This window comes from Oncorhynchus clarkii, chromosome 5 (genome assembly GCF_045791955.1).
Source record: "Oncorhynchus clarkii lewisi isolate Uvic-CL-2024 chromosome 5, UVic_Ocla_1.0, whole genome shotgun sequence".
In the NCBI taxonomy this organism is placed as follows: Eukaryota; Metazoa; Chordata; class Actinopteri; order Salmoniformes; family Salmonidae; genus Oncorhynchus; species Oncorhynchus clarkii.
The window spans coordinates 58835013-58852575 of NC_092151.1; the positions used below are offsets into that span (position 1 = coordinate 58835013).

Below are 17563 nucleotides of genomic sequence, written 5' to 3' on the forward strand. Positions count from 1 at the left end.
AAAATATCTAAAAACATAATTCCACTTTGACATTATGGGGTATTGTGTGTAGGCCAGTGACACACAATCTCAATTTAATAAATGTTTTATTCAGGCTGTAACACAACAATGTGGAAAAAGTTGAGGGGTGTGAATACTTTCTGAAGGCACTGTATGTATGAATAAGAACATGCATTTAGAATGATAAATTCTCCCCCATACTACCCATTGCCATCACTAGAGTAAGTACGGTTATAGAATGGAAATTCTTTTTTTTCGGTTTCACCCCTTTGTAGACTAGTTTACTAGTGTTACTACAGTATGCGACTGACTTAGTTTTGATTACAAATGCCCTTTTTAAAATGTGAAAACATTAGACCCTCCCCTCCCACATATGTTAATCAGAGATGTATGCAGTGTTGCAGTAAGGTCACAGACTGAGACAGAATCGTGTTGGGAGATTATCTGGACATGTCTATTGCAACACGGTGAGCGCCACATCGATGTGCAGACACAGCACGTTGAAATCCCCCCTTGCTCTCATCAACTAAAGTCTTAAGGCAAGACGTTGGTAGATCAAATTGGACCTTTTGGACGGAGTCTGGTAATGTCAATGTGTTGTCCCTCGTCTTCGTCTATATCCCTTACGGTCTTTGACCTTGAGGGGAGAGGAGACAACGCTTGATTGCTGTGGGTGGCATGCAGTATCACATGTAGGAATCCCATAACGCTCTCACAGTCAGTGAGAGCAAATGGACTGGCGAGATTCACCTGTCAACACAAGGTAAAAAACTGGTGTATATATATATATATATATATATATATATTAAAATTTTTATTTATTGAAGCAGACTATGCTAAACTGCACTGACTTGAACTCTCAAGACTCTTTTTGTCCAACACCTACATTTACCTTTGTCTCGACTGTTTTACCTGGTAACCTTGATTCTTGCAATGAAAATGACAAAGAATAAATTAATTTGTTGAAATAAGTCAGACGCAGGTTTCTTTTTTTTGATTCACATGTTTTATCTAAAGGGAAAACATGATACAATAACACTGGTTGAATGTAATTATTTAAAAAATGTATTACAAAAGAGTAAGTGCCTGTCATTCCCAAGTGGTTGTATTTAGAAAGTGGTCAGATTGAAACTTTTAAGTGCCCAGATTTCTTACAAATTATAATTCTCCCTGAATTTTTCCCCCCTAATAAACCAAATAAATGACAAGTGCAATTTGTAAGAAACACCTGTGTGGTGTAAGCCCTTCATATTCACTACAACCTCCCTCTTTCTCCTCTAGCCACTCAGGTCTCAACCAGGCCTCTCATCAGAACACTTCTCGGTGATAAAGATAAATATTTTTGGCATATTCTTAAAGCATTAAACTATCAAAAGGAAATGCATAGAACAATACTTCTTCCACAAAATGTTTTCACATTCTCATCCTGAACCGTGGATGGACTTTTGTATTCAATGCTGGTCAAAAAGAACAGCGAAATCTGCCTCGAAATTAAACTTAAAATGACTGACTGCTACTCTTAACTTTTTTTGTGTGTGAATTTGTTGTGAGTAGTTTCACCTCACAAAGCCAATCAGGTTGTTGGTGTTTTTTGTCTGGTGGAGAGGACAGACCGGGAGAGAGCTGGGCCGAGGTGGAGGAAAAGTGCACACGTCTTCGTGGACAGTACCATGGGAGAAATCAGGGCACCTCATCATGTGTACCTAACAATTAACAGATGCATACACAGGAAAAGGGACACGACTGGATTACAAAACAGTGTTCTCAGAAACAGCAGCAATTTTTAAAAAAAAAAGTAGAATAATAATGACAATGTTTGAATGTAAAATCAAAAGCTAGGTTATCCTGGGCACTGGCACTAGTGGTAGATGGGGACTGAAAGACCACAACTATGAACACTTCTACCTGCCCACATCTGTGGACTGTTCCAGCACAAGCATGCTGTTCATCATAACGAAAGAGCTTGAATTTGATCATAAAGGACAGCACCCCCTCTAAGTCACAGCAAAGAAAAACCTGGAGAGTCGCAGCACACAGGCACACACAACCAGGAGCACATTCAAATGCAAAGAGGATACCAAACCTTTTGGACTGTGTGGTGGTGTCTGCTTGAATGACTTCACTTTTTTATGATGAGTTCTGCACATTGATAAAGGATACGATTATGTAGTTCTTTCTTCATTTGTGTTATTAAAAAATGACTTCGTAGCACATTCCAAAAACCATTCCAGTGTCATGCATTCCTGAATATCATATGTGCATATATGTTTTTTTAGATTCGATTTTTATCTTCTTTTACACAAGGGCCCTTTGCTTTCTGTGAACTGCCAACATATTGGTTATTAAGATGAGTCAAATCCATTTCTTTAACGAAATCATAAGGTTGATGCTCAACCCAATCAATCGATTTCAGCTACAGTACCAGTCAAAAGTTTGGACACAGCTACTCATTCAAAGGTTTTTCTTTATTTTTACTATTTTCTACATTGTAGAATAATAGAGAATACATCAAAACTATGAAATAACACATAGAATGTAGTAACCAAAAAATTTGAGATTCTTCAAAGTAGCCACCCTTTGCTTTGATGACAGCTTTGCACACTTGGCATTCTCTCAACCAGCTTCACCTGGAATGCTTTTCCAACAGTCTTGAAGGAGTTCCCACATATGCTCAGCACTTGTTGGCTGCTTTTCCTTCAGTCTGCAGCCCAATTCATCCCAAACCATCTCAATTGGGTTGAGGTCAAGTGATTGAGGAGGCCAGGTCATCTGATGCAGCACTCCATCACTCTCCTTGCTCAAATGGCCCTTACACAGCCTGGAGGTCTGTTGGGTCACTGTCCTGTTGAAAAAAATATGATAATCCCACTAAGCACAAACCAGATGGGATGGCGTATCGCTGCAGAATGAGGTGGTTAAGTGTGCCTTGAATTCTAAATAAATCACTGACCGGGTCACCAGCAAAGCACCCCCATGCCATCACACCTCCTCCTCCATTCTTCATGGTGAGAACCGCACATGCAGAGATCATCCGTTCACATATTCTGCATCTTACAAAGACACAGTGGTTGGAACCAAAAACCTCACATTTAGACGCATCAGACCAAAGCACAGGCTAATGTCCATTGCTCGTGTTTCTTGGCCCAGTCAAGTCTCTTCTTATTGGTGTCCTTTAGTAGTGGTTTCTTTGCAGCAATTAGACCATGAAAGTCTGATTCATGCGGTCTCCTCTGAACAGTTGATGTTGAGATGTGTCTGTTACTTGAACTCAGTGAAGCATTCATTTGAGCTGCAATTTCTGACGCTGGTAACTCTAATGAACTTATCCTCTGCAGCAGAGGTAACTCTGGGTCTTCCTTTCCTGTGGCGGTCCTCATGATAGCCAGTTTCATCATAGCGCTTAATGTTTATTAAAAACTGCATTTGAAGAAACTTTCAAAGTTTTTGAAATTTTCCAGATTGACTGACCATGTCAGTAATGTTGGACAGTTGTTTCTCTTTGCTTATTTGAGCTGTTCTTGCCATAATGTGGACTTTGTCTTTTACCAAATAGGGCTATCTTCTGTATACCATCCCTACCTTGTCACTGAATGGCTCAAATGCATTAAGGAGGAAAGAAATTCCACAAATGTACTTTTAACAAGGCACATCTGTTAATTGAAATGCATTTCAGGTGACTACCTCGTGAAGCTGTTTGAGAGACTGCCAATAGTGTGCAAAACTGTCATCAAGGCAAAGGGTGGCTACTTTAAAGAATCTCAAATATTTTGAACACTTATTTGGTTACTACATGATTCCATCTGTTATTTCATAGTTTTGATGTGTTCACTATGATTTTACAATGTAGAAAAAATAAATAAAAAACCTGGAATGTGTAAGTGTGTCCAAACTTTTGACTGGTAGTGTATATCAGCTGTCATTAACCAGCTATTAGCTTGTATGCCTTCATTTCAGTGCAACAACAGATGCTATAAAAACAGAAAATGTGACAATACATTTTTGATACAGCAATATTTCTTATGCGTATTTATCAACGGCAAAAAAAAACAAAAAAAAAAACAAGTTGAAAGGTTTACGTTTCCTTTAAAAATCTGAACACGAGTAATTCACATTTGCAAGACATCAATACTACACTGACGTGGCTCTTCAAATAATGCAGGTCAGGCTGTGGTAATGGCTGTGTTCAGTATCGACCTGTGCAATGATATGAAAATCAATACACGTTGGTAAAACAAAGCCAGCCAATTACATGCACTCTCTCACACCCGTGGTAGTGACAAGATGTAATACTTCCCTTTAGTATTTTAGCCTTCACTCCTGGGATAAGAGGAGGTAAAAACTAAATTAGCCACTACGCTTTTAAGAGGAATGCTCTTTAAAAAGACAGGTCTCTCTATACTAGAGATGACCTTTGACATGGTTACTGTGTGAGCGCTTTAGTCCTCTAACATGTGCACGTTATCTAGTTTGTATAGGTCTAGACTAGATACCTAAACATCACTAGCTTAACCTTGTCTGGTGAGTGTTCGTTAGAGATGACACTAATTTTAAACGTCCTGGTAGGCTACATGAGAGAACATTCCCGAAACTCACATTTTTTTTTTCTTCAAACGTAAATGTTAATATAAGACAAATGTCACCTTAAATAACATTCACAGCGATATAATCAAATAAAAAAATCTATAGAACACGATGAAAAAAATAAAAATAAATGATCAATTGTTTTTTCATCCTTTTCGCGAGACCCCGAGAGTCACTTAGAGCTAAGTCTGAAACAATCTAGGTCGTGCCAGAAAGTGGAACTAGAGAGGCCTCTACAGATGCTTCTCCTTGGTGATCCCGTTCTGCACGTGTTTCCTGTGAGAAGAAAGGAGAGGAGAGAAGAAGAAAAAAAAGGACCAACTGTCAGCCAGCGGAAAGGTGATCCGCTATTTATACGCATGGTAAAACCAAAAGGATATCACCGGTGTTCAAGGGCGCCAGATAAGGGGTGGGTCAGGCTGTAAACGCGTAATCACACCTCAATAAGTACAGCGCTTTGATCCTGTCTATCTGTGTGTTACAAAAGACAAGGCTACTCGCTGCAGCTCTGACGTCATACTGGGCGGTCTGACAGAGCACAGGTTACTGGGGTTACAAGAGGACTGGGAACAGATCCACGTGTGTCACGTCATAGCAGAGGCACTTCCTCAAGGGGAGAGCTCACTGGAGCATGGTGTGATATAAGATTTAACATCGGTGTGGTGGATGGCAATAAGAATGTTAAGTAGAATCCCAAGAAGAAGAAAGAGGACCGCTACACCCAAGGATGCACCAGAACAGCAATGTTCATCTTTGCATGGGGCTCGTTCATTACAAAAGCAGACGTTTTTTTTCCCGACTGTAGTCTGCCATATTGATCACACATACTGTAGCTGGCTATTTCAGATCTGCATGCACTGAAGGGCGTAGGGGTTGCTTGGAAAGGGTTTGTTTTAGGAATGAGGTTTACAGTGTGATGAATGGTTGTCTCCGCTCGAAAAGGGTTCTTCGGCTGTCCGCATAGGAGAACCCTTTGAAGAACAATTTATGGTTCCAGGTAAAACCCTTTGGAACCCTTTTTCTAAGTATACAGGTTGAGCTAGTCCAACAACCCGTACTTCCTTCCCCTAGCCTAGCCTCTTGCCCTTATATGGTACAGAATCCATATACGAAGGGACCAGGGCGAGGGGAAGAGATTAAACTGTTTGTTTGGTTGGACCGGGCTGTAGTGAAGAGTGGGATTAAGCGGTTGTTGTGAGGGCTGGCTCAGCAGAGGATTTTTGGCTTGGTGTGGTTTGCTTTGGTAAATCAGTAGGGATTAGGCATTGTGGTTCAGGACGGCTATGGACACACATGGGGTTCAATGAATTGTCATTTCATTTACTGAGTCATCTGAGGCCAAGGGGCCATTCTCTCTTAATGTTTGCCTGACCTCTCTGGATGTTTTTGAAATGATCATCTCCTCTGGAGATTATGTTTCTGTATAGTGTATGATCGTGACATTACTTCAGTACAGTAAAACATTCATGGTAATGTATACTATAATACACACAATCTGGTGATTCATATACACCGGTTGAATGCAACATGGTAAAGTTGTGTGTGTAACTTTGTGTTTCCTCACCCTTCAGCAGAGTTGTTGAGATGTCCTGCATCTTCACTCTGCAGCCGCTGCTGGAACGCGAGCAGGGCTGCAGCCCTCTGAGCTCCCTCCTCACCCTCGTACTCCCTCAGGTCTTTCACATCCTTCATCTGCCCCGTCAGGACCTTCGCTACAAACGCCACTATGAACTGTGGGCAGAGAGAGGGGGGGGGGTCAGGGGTTAAAGAAGGGAGAGATGTCTGATGTCACATAGTACAGTTTTGTTCTAATGCTTGTATCAACCCCTGACAGAGTCTAATAGGAACAAAGAAGAACAGGCAATGGTCATAGAACTGTCATGCCATTCACATCTTGGGAACATACAGTGAGGGAAAAAAGTATTTGATCCCCTGCTGATTTTGTACGTTTGCTCACTGACAAAGAAATGATCAGTCTATAATTTTAATGGTAGGTTTATTTGAACAGTGAGAGACAGAATATCAACAAAAAAATCCAGAAAAACGCATGTCAAAAATGTTAGAAATTGATATGTATTTTAATGAGGGAAATAAGTATTTGACCCCTCTGCAAAACATGACTTAGTACTTGGTGGCAAAACCCTTGTTGGCAATCACAGAGGTCAGACGTTTCTTGAAGTTGGCCACCAGGTTTGCACACATCTCAGGAGGGATTTTGTTCCACTCCTCTTTGCAGATCTTCTCCAAGTCATTAAGGTTTCGAGGCTGACGTTTGGCAACTCGAAGCTCCCTCCACAGATTTTCTATGGGATTAAGGTCTGGAGACTGGCTAGGCCACTCCAGGACCTTAATGTGCTTCTTCTTGAGCCACTCTTTTGTTGCCTTGGCCGTGTGTTTTGGGTCATTGTCATGCTGGAATACCCATCCACGACCCATTTTCAATGCCCTGGCTGAGGGAAGGAGGTTCTCACCCAAGATTTGACGGTATATGGCCCCGTCCATCGTCCCTTTGATGCGGTGAAGTTGTCCTGTCCTCTTAGCAGAAAAACACCCCCAAAGAATAATGTTTCCACCTCCATGTTTGACGGTGGGGATGGTGTTCTTGGGGCCATAGGCAGCATTACTTCTCCTCCAAACACGGCGAGTTGAGTTGATGCCAAAAGCTTCATTTTGGTCTCATCTGACCACTTTCACCCAGTTGTCCTCTGAATCATTCAGATGTTCATTGGCAAACTTCAGACGGGCATGTTTATGTGCTTTCTTGAGCAGGGGGACCTTGCGGGCGCTGCAGGATTTCAGTCCTTCACGGCGTAGTGTGTTACCAATTGTTTTCTTGGTGACTATGGTCCCAGCTGCCTTGAGGTCATTGACAAGATCCTCCCGTGTAGTTCTGGGCTGATTCCTCACCGTTCTCATGATCATTGCAACTCCACAAGGTGAGATCTTGCATGGAGCCCCAGGCCGAGGGAGATTGACAGTTCTTTTGTGTTTCTTCCATTTGCGAATAATCGCACCAACTGTTGTCACCTTCTCACCAAGCTGCTTGGCGATGGTCTTGTAGCCCATTCCAGCCTTGTGTAGGTCTACAATCTTGTCCCTGATATCCTTGGAGAGCTCTTTGGTCTTGGCCATGGTGGAGAGTTTGGAATCTGATTGATTGATTGCTTCTGTGGACAGGTGTCTTTTATACAGGTAACAAACTTAGATTAGGAGCACTCCCTTTAAGAGTGTGCTCCTAATCTCAGCTCGTTACCTGTATAAAAGACACCTGGGAGCCAGAAATCTTTCTGATTGAGAGGGGGTCAAATACTTATTTCCCTCATTAAAATAAAAATCAAATTTATAACATTTTTGACATGCGTTTTTCTGGATTTTGTTGTTGTTATTCTGTCTCTCACTGTTCAAATAAACCTACCATTAAAATTATAGACTGATCATTTCTTTGTCAGTGGGCAAACGTGAAAAATCAGCAGGGGATCAAATACTTTTTTCCCTCACTGTAGATCTGTGAGTGAACACCCTCTCTGATTTAGATTAGGCTTGTTTAACCAAGCATCTGATAAATGAGCTTCAGTACAGTGTGTGACCTGTGACCTGCTGCAGACGGAGGTCCAATACTTGCCAAAAACCAGTAGATATTCATGCAGAGGAGTGTCAAGAGGAGGCTGTTGAAGAAGAAATAGAAGGGTATGTTTGGGACGGACTGGAGGCTGGACACACAGGTGGCGTACAGAACCTTCAGAGGGAACCAGTAGAGACGGAACCAAAACCTGCACAGAGGGGGACACAGAGGAACTGTATTACTCTGATGCTTTAGGGGACAAAGACAAGCATTGTCCAGGGCTTCAAACACCCTTGTGACCTCTCAGGACAGGTGTGTGTGTGTGTGTGTGTGTGTGTGTGTGTGTGTGTGTGTGTGTGTGTGTGTGTGTGTGTCCCACATAAAAAAAATACTATAGTTTACTATGGTATACAGTGCATTCGGAAAGTATTCAGACCCCTAGACCTTTTCCACATTTTGTGACAGCCTTATTCTAAAATTGATTCAATTGTTTTATCCCCCCGTCATCAATCTACACACAATACCCCATAACGACAAAGCAAAAACAGGTAAAGATTTTCTTTTTATGTATTAAAAAAATAATAATACTGAAATATCACATTTACATAAGTATTCAGACCACATTTACATAAGTATTCAGACCCTTTGTTGAAGCACCTTTGGCAGCGATTACAGCCTTGAGTCTTCTTGGGTACGACGCTACAAACTTGGCACACCTGTATTTGGGGAGTTTCTCCCATTCTTCTCTGCGGATCCTCTCAAGCTCTGTCAGGTTGGATGGGAAGCGTCGCTGCACAGCTATTTTCAGGTCTCTCCAGAGATGTTAGATCGGGTTCAAGTCCGGGCTCTGGCTGGCCCACTCAAGGACATTCAGAGACTTGTCCCGAAGCCACTCCTGCGTTGTCTTGGCTGTGTGCTTAAGGTCATTGTCCTGTTGGAAGGTGAACCTTTTCCCCAGTCTGAGCGCTCTGGAGCAGGTTTTCCTCAAGGATTTTCTCTGTACTTTGCTCCCTTCATCTTTCCCTCGATCAAATCAAATCACAAATATAAAATATATTTTGATTTGTTTAACACTTTTTTTGGATACTACTGTACATAATTCCATATGTGTGATTTCATAGTTTTGATGTCTTCACTACTATTCTACAACGTAGAAAATAGTACAAATAAAGAAAAGCCCTTGAATGAGAAGGTGTCCAAACTTTTGACTGGTGCTGTTATTACAGTCTAACGTAATCATGGATATTCAGCATATTATGGCACGAACAGCTCAAAAAAGCAAAGAGAAACAAACTTCTACCAGTTAGACCATGATTAGTCTCCCAGTCCCTGCCGCTGAAAAACATCCCCACAGTATGATCCTGCCACCACACTTCACTGTATGATCCTGCCACCACGCTTCACTGTATGATCCTGCCACCACGCTTCACTGTATGATCCTACCACCACGCTTCACTGTATGATCCTGCCACCACGCTTCACTGTATGATCCTGCCACCACGCTTCACTGTATGATCCTACCACCACGCTTCACTGTATGATCCTGCCACCACGCTTCACTGTATGATCCTACCACCACACTTCACTGTATGATCCTGCCACCACGCTTCACTGTATGATCCTGCCACCACCCTTCACTGTATGATCCTGCCACCACGCTTCACTGTATGATCCTGCCACCACGCTTCACTGTATGATCCTACCACCACGCTTCACTGTATGATCCTACCACCACGCTTCACTGTATGATCCTGTCACCACGCTTCACTGTATGATCCTACCACCACGCTTCACTGTATGATCCTACCACCACGCTTCACTGTATGATCCTGCCACCACGCTTCACTGTATGATCCTGCCACCACGCGTTACTGTATGATCCTGCCACCACGCTTCACTGTATGATCCTGCCACCACGCTTCACTGTAGGATCCTGCCACCACGCTTCACTGTAGGATCCTGCCACCACGATTCACTGTAGGATCCTGCCACCACGCTTCACTGTAGGATCCTGCAACCACGCTTCACTGTAGGATCCTGCCACCACGCTTCACTGTATGATCCTGCCACCACGCTTCACTGTATGATCCTGCCACCACGCTTCACTGTATGATCCTACCACCATGCTTCACTGTAGGGATGGTGCCAGGTGTTCACAAGACATGACGCTTGGCATTCAGGCCAAAGAGTTCAGTCTTGGTTTCATTAGACAATAAAATCTTGTTTATCATGGTCCAAGAGTCTTTAGGTGCCTTTTGGCAAACTCCAAATGGGCTGTCGTGCCTTTTACTGAGGAGTGGCTTCTGTCTGGCCACTCTACTATAAAGGCCTGATTGGTGGAGTGCTGCAGAGATGGTTGTCCTTCTGGAAGGTTCTCCCATCTCCACAGAGGAACTCTGGAGCTCTATCGGGTTCTTGATCACCTCCATGACAAAGGCCCTTCTCCTCTGATTGCTCTGGACCAGCTCTAGGAAGAGTTTTGGTGGTTCCAAACTTCTTCCATTTAAGAATGATGGAGGCCACTGTGTTCTTGGGGAACTTCAACGAGGCAGAAATGTTTTGGTACTCTTCCCCAGATCTGTGCCTCAACACAATCCTGTCTCACAGCTCTCTATGGACAATCCTTCGAACTCATGGCTTGTTTTTTGCTCTGACATGCACTGTCAACTGTGGGACCTTATATAGTGCGTGCCTTTCCAAATCATGTCCAATCATTTGAATTGACTCCAATCAAGTTGTAGAAACATATTAAGGATGATCAATGGAAACAGGATGCACTTGAGCTCAATTTCAAGTCTCATAGCAAAGGGTCTAAATACTTATGTAAATAAGGTATTTCTGTTTAACATTTGTATAAATTTGCAAACATTTCTACAAACCTGTGTTCACATTGTCATTATGTGGTATTGTGTGTAGATTGATGAGGAAAAACATTAATTTAATCCATTTTAGAATACGGTTGTAATGTAACAAAATGTGGAAAAAGTCAAGGGGATCTGAATACTTCCCGAATGCACCGTAAATACTATAGTATTCACTGTAGTGTTTTGCAGACTGTATTTACTCTAGTATTTACTGTAGTATACAGTACAATTTAAAGTGAACTTTATAGTATTAATACTGTAGTAAAATAAATCTGTAGTACTGTATATACTGTGGCACAAATTGCAATATGGGGGAGGGGAATGGGCAGGGTATATGAAAATGAAATACTGTATTATTTACTATAGTTAAAAAAGGGTTGTGCTTTTGCAGACTGTAGTGTTTTTGAGGAAATTACTGTAGTATTTTTTTCCCCCAGATAATTCTGTAGAATTTACTACAGTATACTACAAGTAATACACATGATCCAGGGATACTACCGTGCGTAGTATAGTATTCTACAGTATACTCCAGTTTACTATAGAATTCTATACTAAGTACTGTTGTATTCTATGGTAAACTGTAGTATTTTTTCATGCATGCGTGTGTGCTTGTCTGAGTGTGTCTTCTCTCTCCTCACCAGGTGATGCTGAAGCTGACAGAGCCCATGTTGGACAAGATGTCGTGGATGAGGTAGTAGTCCCCTCCCCGGGTCTTGAAGTAGACGTTGAGCTTGGTGAACTCCAGCTGGATGTCATTGATGTCGTGGAGGAACAGCACCAGTAACCCAATGTTGTGGAATCTGAAAGGAGAGAGCAGTGGGGAGCACAGTGTCAGTACACAAACAATATCAGCCAGGAACACAGCTGTACGGATAGCTAGACGATACAATGTGACAGCCAGGGGGTGAGACTTAGTCAATGACACCGACTGACTTTAAAACAAATACAGTTTGAAACAGAGGAACAGTCTAACGGTCATCAAATAACACGGAAAACATGTTTCCAACATCAAATAACCTAGAGCCTTTTTACACTATGACAAATCACTGTTCCAATTCCACAAATTGACATAACATAAAAATAAACCTTGACCTACATCTATCATTTACAACTATTGCTACGTGGAAATTTAGCCAGTAATCAATACATTTTATATGACAGGCAGTAAGATTACACAGCATGACATGACGGCAGCGTTTCCCAAACTTGGGGCTACCAGGCAGGGTGTGGTTAGCTACCTGAAAGCGTAGGAGAAGGTGATGAGGGCCAGAGTGACAACGTGGTGCACCACCATGACGGTAGAATCCTTCCTCCAGTCATCCATGTAGACCGTGGCATAGATGGAGTGTCCGTAGAAACTGCCCTGGATTAGGTAGGCGATGGCGATGTCCGTGGGCACCGTCATGCCACTCTTCCAGTCTGGAAGGGGGAGAAGACATAGAGAGCGAGAGACACTGATGGTTAGAGGAGAGGCCTGGAGGAACTACATAGGAACCAACACACACATACTGTATAAGCACCAACATGTGCATGTTGACACACACACTCTGACATGAATATGCACACTGGCACAGACAAAAACATGCTCGCTCACACACAAACATGCATGCTGGCACAGACAAACACAATTAGCACACTGGCAAACATGTACACATACATATGCACCCACCCACCCATCGACACACACACACACACACACACACACACACACACACACACACACACACACACACACACACACACACACACACACACACACAATCATAGAATCAAACGTTTGGACACACCTACTCATTCAAGGATTTTTCGTAATTTTTTACCATTTTCTACATTGTAGAAGAATAGTGAAGACTTCAAAACTATGAAATAACAACTGTGGAATCATGTAGTAACCAAAAAAGTGTTAAACAAATCAAAATATATCTTATATTTGAGATTCTTTGAGAACTAGCTACGCTTTCTTTGCCTTGATGACAGCTTTGCATACTCTTGGCATTCTCTCAACCAGCTTCATTTTTTTTACAAGGTAGGGGTGGTATACAGATGATAGCCCTATTTGGTAAAATACCAAGTCCATATTATGGCAAGAACAGCTCAAATAAGTAAAGAGAAACGACAGTCCATCATTACCTTAAGATATGAAGGTCAGTCAATCCGGAAAATGTCAAGAACTTTGAAAGTTTCTTCAAGTGCGGTCGCAAAAAACATTAAGCGCTATGGTGAAACTGGCTCTCGTGAGGACCGCCACAGGAAAGGAAGACCCAGAGTTACCTCTGCTGCAGAGGATAAGTTCATTAGAGTTACCAGCCTCAGATTGTAGCCCAAATAAATGCTTCACAGAGTTCAAGTAACAGACACATCTCAACATCAACTATTCAGAGGAGACTGTAAATCAGGCCTTCGTGGTTGAATTGCTGAAAAGAAACCACTACTAAAGGACACTAATAAGAACAAGAGACTTGCTTGGGCCAAGAAACACAAGCAATGGACATTAGACCGATGGAAGTCTGTACTTTGGTCTGATGAGTCCAAATTTGAGATTTTTGGTTCCAACTGTGCAGAGTAGGTGAACGGATGATCTCCGCATGTGTGGTTCCCACCGTGAAGCATGGAGGAGGAAGTGTGATGGTGTGGGGGTGCTTTGCTGGTGACACTGTGATTTATTTAGAATTCAAGGCACACTTAACCAGCATGGCTACCACAGCATTCTGCAGCGATACACCATCCCTTCTGGTTTGTGCTTAATGAGACTGTCATTTGTTTTTCAACAGGACAATGACCCAACACACCTCCAGGATGTGTAAGGGCTATTTGACCTAGAAGGAGAGTGATGGAGTGTTGCATCAGTTGACCTGGCCTCCACAATCACCCAACCTCAACCCAATTGAGATACAGTGGGGCAAAAAAGTATTTAGTCAGCTACCAATTGTGCAAGTTCTCCCACTTAAAAAGATGAGAGAGGCCTGTAATTTTCATCATAGGTATACTTCAACTATGACAGACAAAATGAGAAGAAAAAAATCCAGAAAATCACATTGTTGGATTTTTAATGAATTTATTTGCAAATTATGGTGGAAAATAAGTATTTGGTCACCTACAAACAAGCTAGATTTCTGGCTCTCACAGAGCTGTAACTTCTTCTTTAAGAGGCTCCTCTGTCCTGCACTCGTATTAATGGCACCTGTTTGAACTTGTTATCAGAATAAAAGACACCTGTCCACAACCTCAAACAGTCACACTCCAAACTCCACTATGGCCAAGACCAAAGAGCTGTCAAAGGACACCAGGAAGTGGGAGAACTTGCACAATTGGTGGCTGACTAAATACTTTTTTGCCCCACTGTAGTTTGGGATGAGTTGGATCGTAGCGTGAAGGACAAGCAGCCAACAAGTGCTCAGCATATGTGGGAACTCCTTCAAGACAGTTGGAAAATCATTCCAGGTGAAGCTGGTTGAGAGAATGCCAGGACTGTACAAAAAGGCAAAGGGTGGCTACTTTGAAGAATCACAAATATAAAATGTATTTTGATTTGTTTAACACTTTTTTTGGTTACTACATGATTCCATATGTGTCATTTCATAGTTTTGATGTATTCACTATTATTCTACAATGTAGACAATAGTAAAGATAAAGAAAACCCCTTGAACGAGAGCGTGAGTCCAAACTTTTGACTGGTGCTGTATATACAGTCTAACTAGTAGAAGTTTACAAGAAGTGTTTGTTTTTGGTTCTGAAGGGGGCAGCTGTTCTGTTTGGTTATACTAGGTGACTTCCAGAGTTATACTAGGTGACTTCCAGAGTTATACTAGGTGACTTCCAGAGTTATACTAGGTGACTTCCCACCTGAGGTGGGAGCTGCAAGGGTGTCAGGTTTTCCAGGCATGTGAGGACCAGGGGCCATCATCATCATCGCTCCCTGAAGGCCTTAAGGGTATTGTAAACGGAAACTTTTTCTCGGAAAGATTGGGGCATCTTTTGACTCCATGAGATGAGGTTACAGGCCGTAATGTTTATTGATCGGAAGTTCCATCATTAAACATTGAAAACATGGTGGCAAGAGATATTAGAGTGCTCCAGGAATAGGAGCCTCTCTCTTTCCCCCTTCCCCTCTCTCTCTTTCTACAAGAGCTAAAGTCTCGCTCTCCCGGAGAACTAAAAGCAGAGCCACATTAGCCTGAGCAGGTTGAATGACTACTCTCAATGTGCGTGACAGCTATTAGAAAAGTGGAAGGCCTTTAAAAGAACAACGGATTGCCTCAATCGAGGAAAGGGAGATAGAAACGAACCCAAGCACCGACTGACACCTGAAAGTCTGATGGAATCGGAAGGAAGGAGTGCCATAAATGATAGATAAAAGAATGAAGGCGGATTGTTCAGGGCAATGGTTAGAGAGTAGAGACACGCCATATGGTCAGTTCAGACACAAAATGCAAATATAAAACACAAATGTGGCTTCTATTTGAATAATTGTAAAAGAAGCATCGGGAGGGTTCTATAGGACAATGCTTTGAAGGTTGCAATGCTTTTGGTTACAGTTCCTTAAGCATTAGTTCTTGAGTTTGCTATCGTTAATTAACTGGAGTTATTAGTGGAAGAAGAGAAGTAACTTGGAAGAGTGCAGACCTTCTCTTCTTAAATACTTACAGATGCTTTTGTTTTGAGGTTATTATAGCTGAATACCGGCAGTTATTAGTAAGATACAGAGCAGGTTAAAAGGTCACTTTGAAGCAAGCAGACCTCTGCTTGTGTTGTCGTTGCTTTAACTGTAGTCGTTGGTAGAAAAAGAGACTGACTATTTTAGGTCGACCTACCAATACATCTGGTGCACAGCTTTCTTTTTTATTAACCTGGTTTCATGTACTACGTCTTACCATAGAATGCGGAGGGCGGGTCGTGGAAGAAGGTGTAGTTGGTGAAGAAGAGCAGGTAGGTGCTGTAGGACCAGGACATGGTGTAGAAGACCAGCTTCCACGCGCTCTCTGGCATCTTGGCAGTATCTTTGGGCTGGAGACAACACCGTTGTGCAAACGGCTGCAACACACAATCACAGGACACTTGGCCATTGTTCAAATGTGTGAGTGGGGACACTCCGCTTTCAGATCACACTCAATGGAATGTTATGTATGTATTGGCGTTATGCATTATGTGGACACATTGATAAAGTCAATGGGGCTGTTTTGCAGCCGTGAATCACATGGTGGGTGCAAACACATTGTTTAGCAGAAACGTGTCTTCTTGTGCAAATCACCCCATGTCTATTTAATGTCTGTTAAACCAACAGAAAATACAGGAAGTCAGCGAGATACTTCCTGAAGTGATGTGTGTTTGTGTGTGTCGGTCTTGTCTGTGAACTGATAACCTCTTCGACAGAGAAGGGGCCCATTCCCAGAGAGCCACGCCGTAGCTTAACAGTAACCCCTCTCTCCCCCCTTCCTACTGATAAACCAGACCTTCCACAGGGCCAGAGGAACCCTAGCTGCTGGGCTCAAAGACGATCCGTTGGCCGTCGTGCCAGATGAGAAACCAAACCCCCGCTCCTTATCTTTCCCCATGACAGAGGAGCTGTGCCTCTCTAGGCGACCAGCCGGCCCATGCCGAGCACACCTCCGGCTCCAGTGTAACCAGAGATAAACAAGTGAAAGGGGTCCATTTGCTGATACATCTCAATCACTTGTCACTAGTTAGCAGCAGGCCCAGGAACAGTCCTCCATCGTGCCAGTGTGCCAGTGTGCTTAGTGCAGCAAGGAGGGCTAGTTCTCTTTCTATCTTTCTCCATTCCCTCTTTAACCGATGTGCAGGGACAGTGACAAGCTGGAAAGAGAAAGAAAGAGAGACAGAGCGAGCAAGAACGAAAGAGGAAGACCGATCACGCTGTCAGAGCGACACACTGCGTCACGTGACCTATATCCTCGCCCCTGATAGGTCTGCGCAGCATGTGTTTAGTGAGTCATGTATGCCGCAGACAGCAGGATATCCCCTGTGTGCCTCAGACCTCCACATCCCTCAACATTTATTTAACTAGGCAAGTCAGTTAAGAACAAATTCTTATTTTCAATGACAGCCTAGGAACAGTGGGTTCAGGGGCAGAACGACCTTGTCAGCTCAGGGGTTTGAACTTGCAACCTTCCGGTTACTAGTCCAACGCTCTAACCACTAGGCTACCCTGCCACCCCACATACACTATATATAGAAAAGTATGTGGACACCCCTTCAAACAAGTGGATTCGGCTATTTCAGCCACACCCATTGCTGACAGCTGTATAAAATCGAGCACACAGCCATGCAATCTCCATAGACAAATATTGGCTGTAGAATGGCCTTACTGAAGAGCTCAGTGACATTCAACATGGCACCGTCAGAGGATGCCACCTTTCCAACTAGTCAGTTCGTCAAATTTCTGCCCTGCTAGAACTGCCCCAGTCAATTGTAAGTGCTGTTATTGTGAAGTGGAAATGTCAAGGAGCAACAACGGCTCGGCCGCAAAGTGGTAGGCCACACAAGCGTCGGCCAGAATGGTGTTATGCTCACTGCCATTGGACTCTGGAGCAGTGGAAAC

General features: G+C 42.9%; 1 protein-coding gene across 2 annotated transcripts in view; it reads right to left on the minus strand.

Moving 5' to 3' along the window:
* Positions 1-983: 983 nt before the first annotated feature.
* The window catches only part of LOC139409099 (ceramide synthase 1-like), a 49290-nt gene continuing 32710 nt past the window's right edge, over positions 984-17563 (minus strand). Inside the window, exons 1-7 of one of the 2 annotated variants that reach the window (XM_071153797.1) lie at positions 16458-16513; positions 15879-16038; positions 12246-12426; positions 11646-11807; positions 8204-8351; positions 6146-6312; positions 984-4857 (exon numbers count right to left, since the gene is read on the minus strand). In XM_071153797.1, the coding sequence (XP_071009898.1) occupies positions 4815-4857; positions 6146-6312; positions 8204-8351; positions 11646-11807; positions 12246-12426; positions 15879-15993 (816 nt within the window). In that variant the 5' untranslated portion in view covers positions 15994-16038; positions 16458-16513 and the 3' untranslated portion in view covers positions 984-4814. Of the gene's footprint in view, positions 4858-6145; positions 6313-8203; positions 8352-11645; positions 11808-12245; positions 12427-15878; positions 16039-16457; positions 16514-17563 lie in introns of those variants that run through there. The other variant, XM_071153796.1, reaches the window with a different exon arrangement.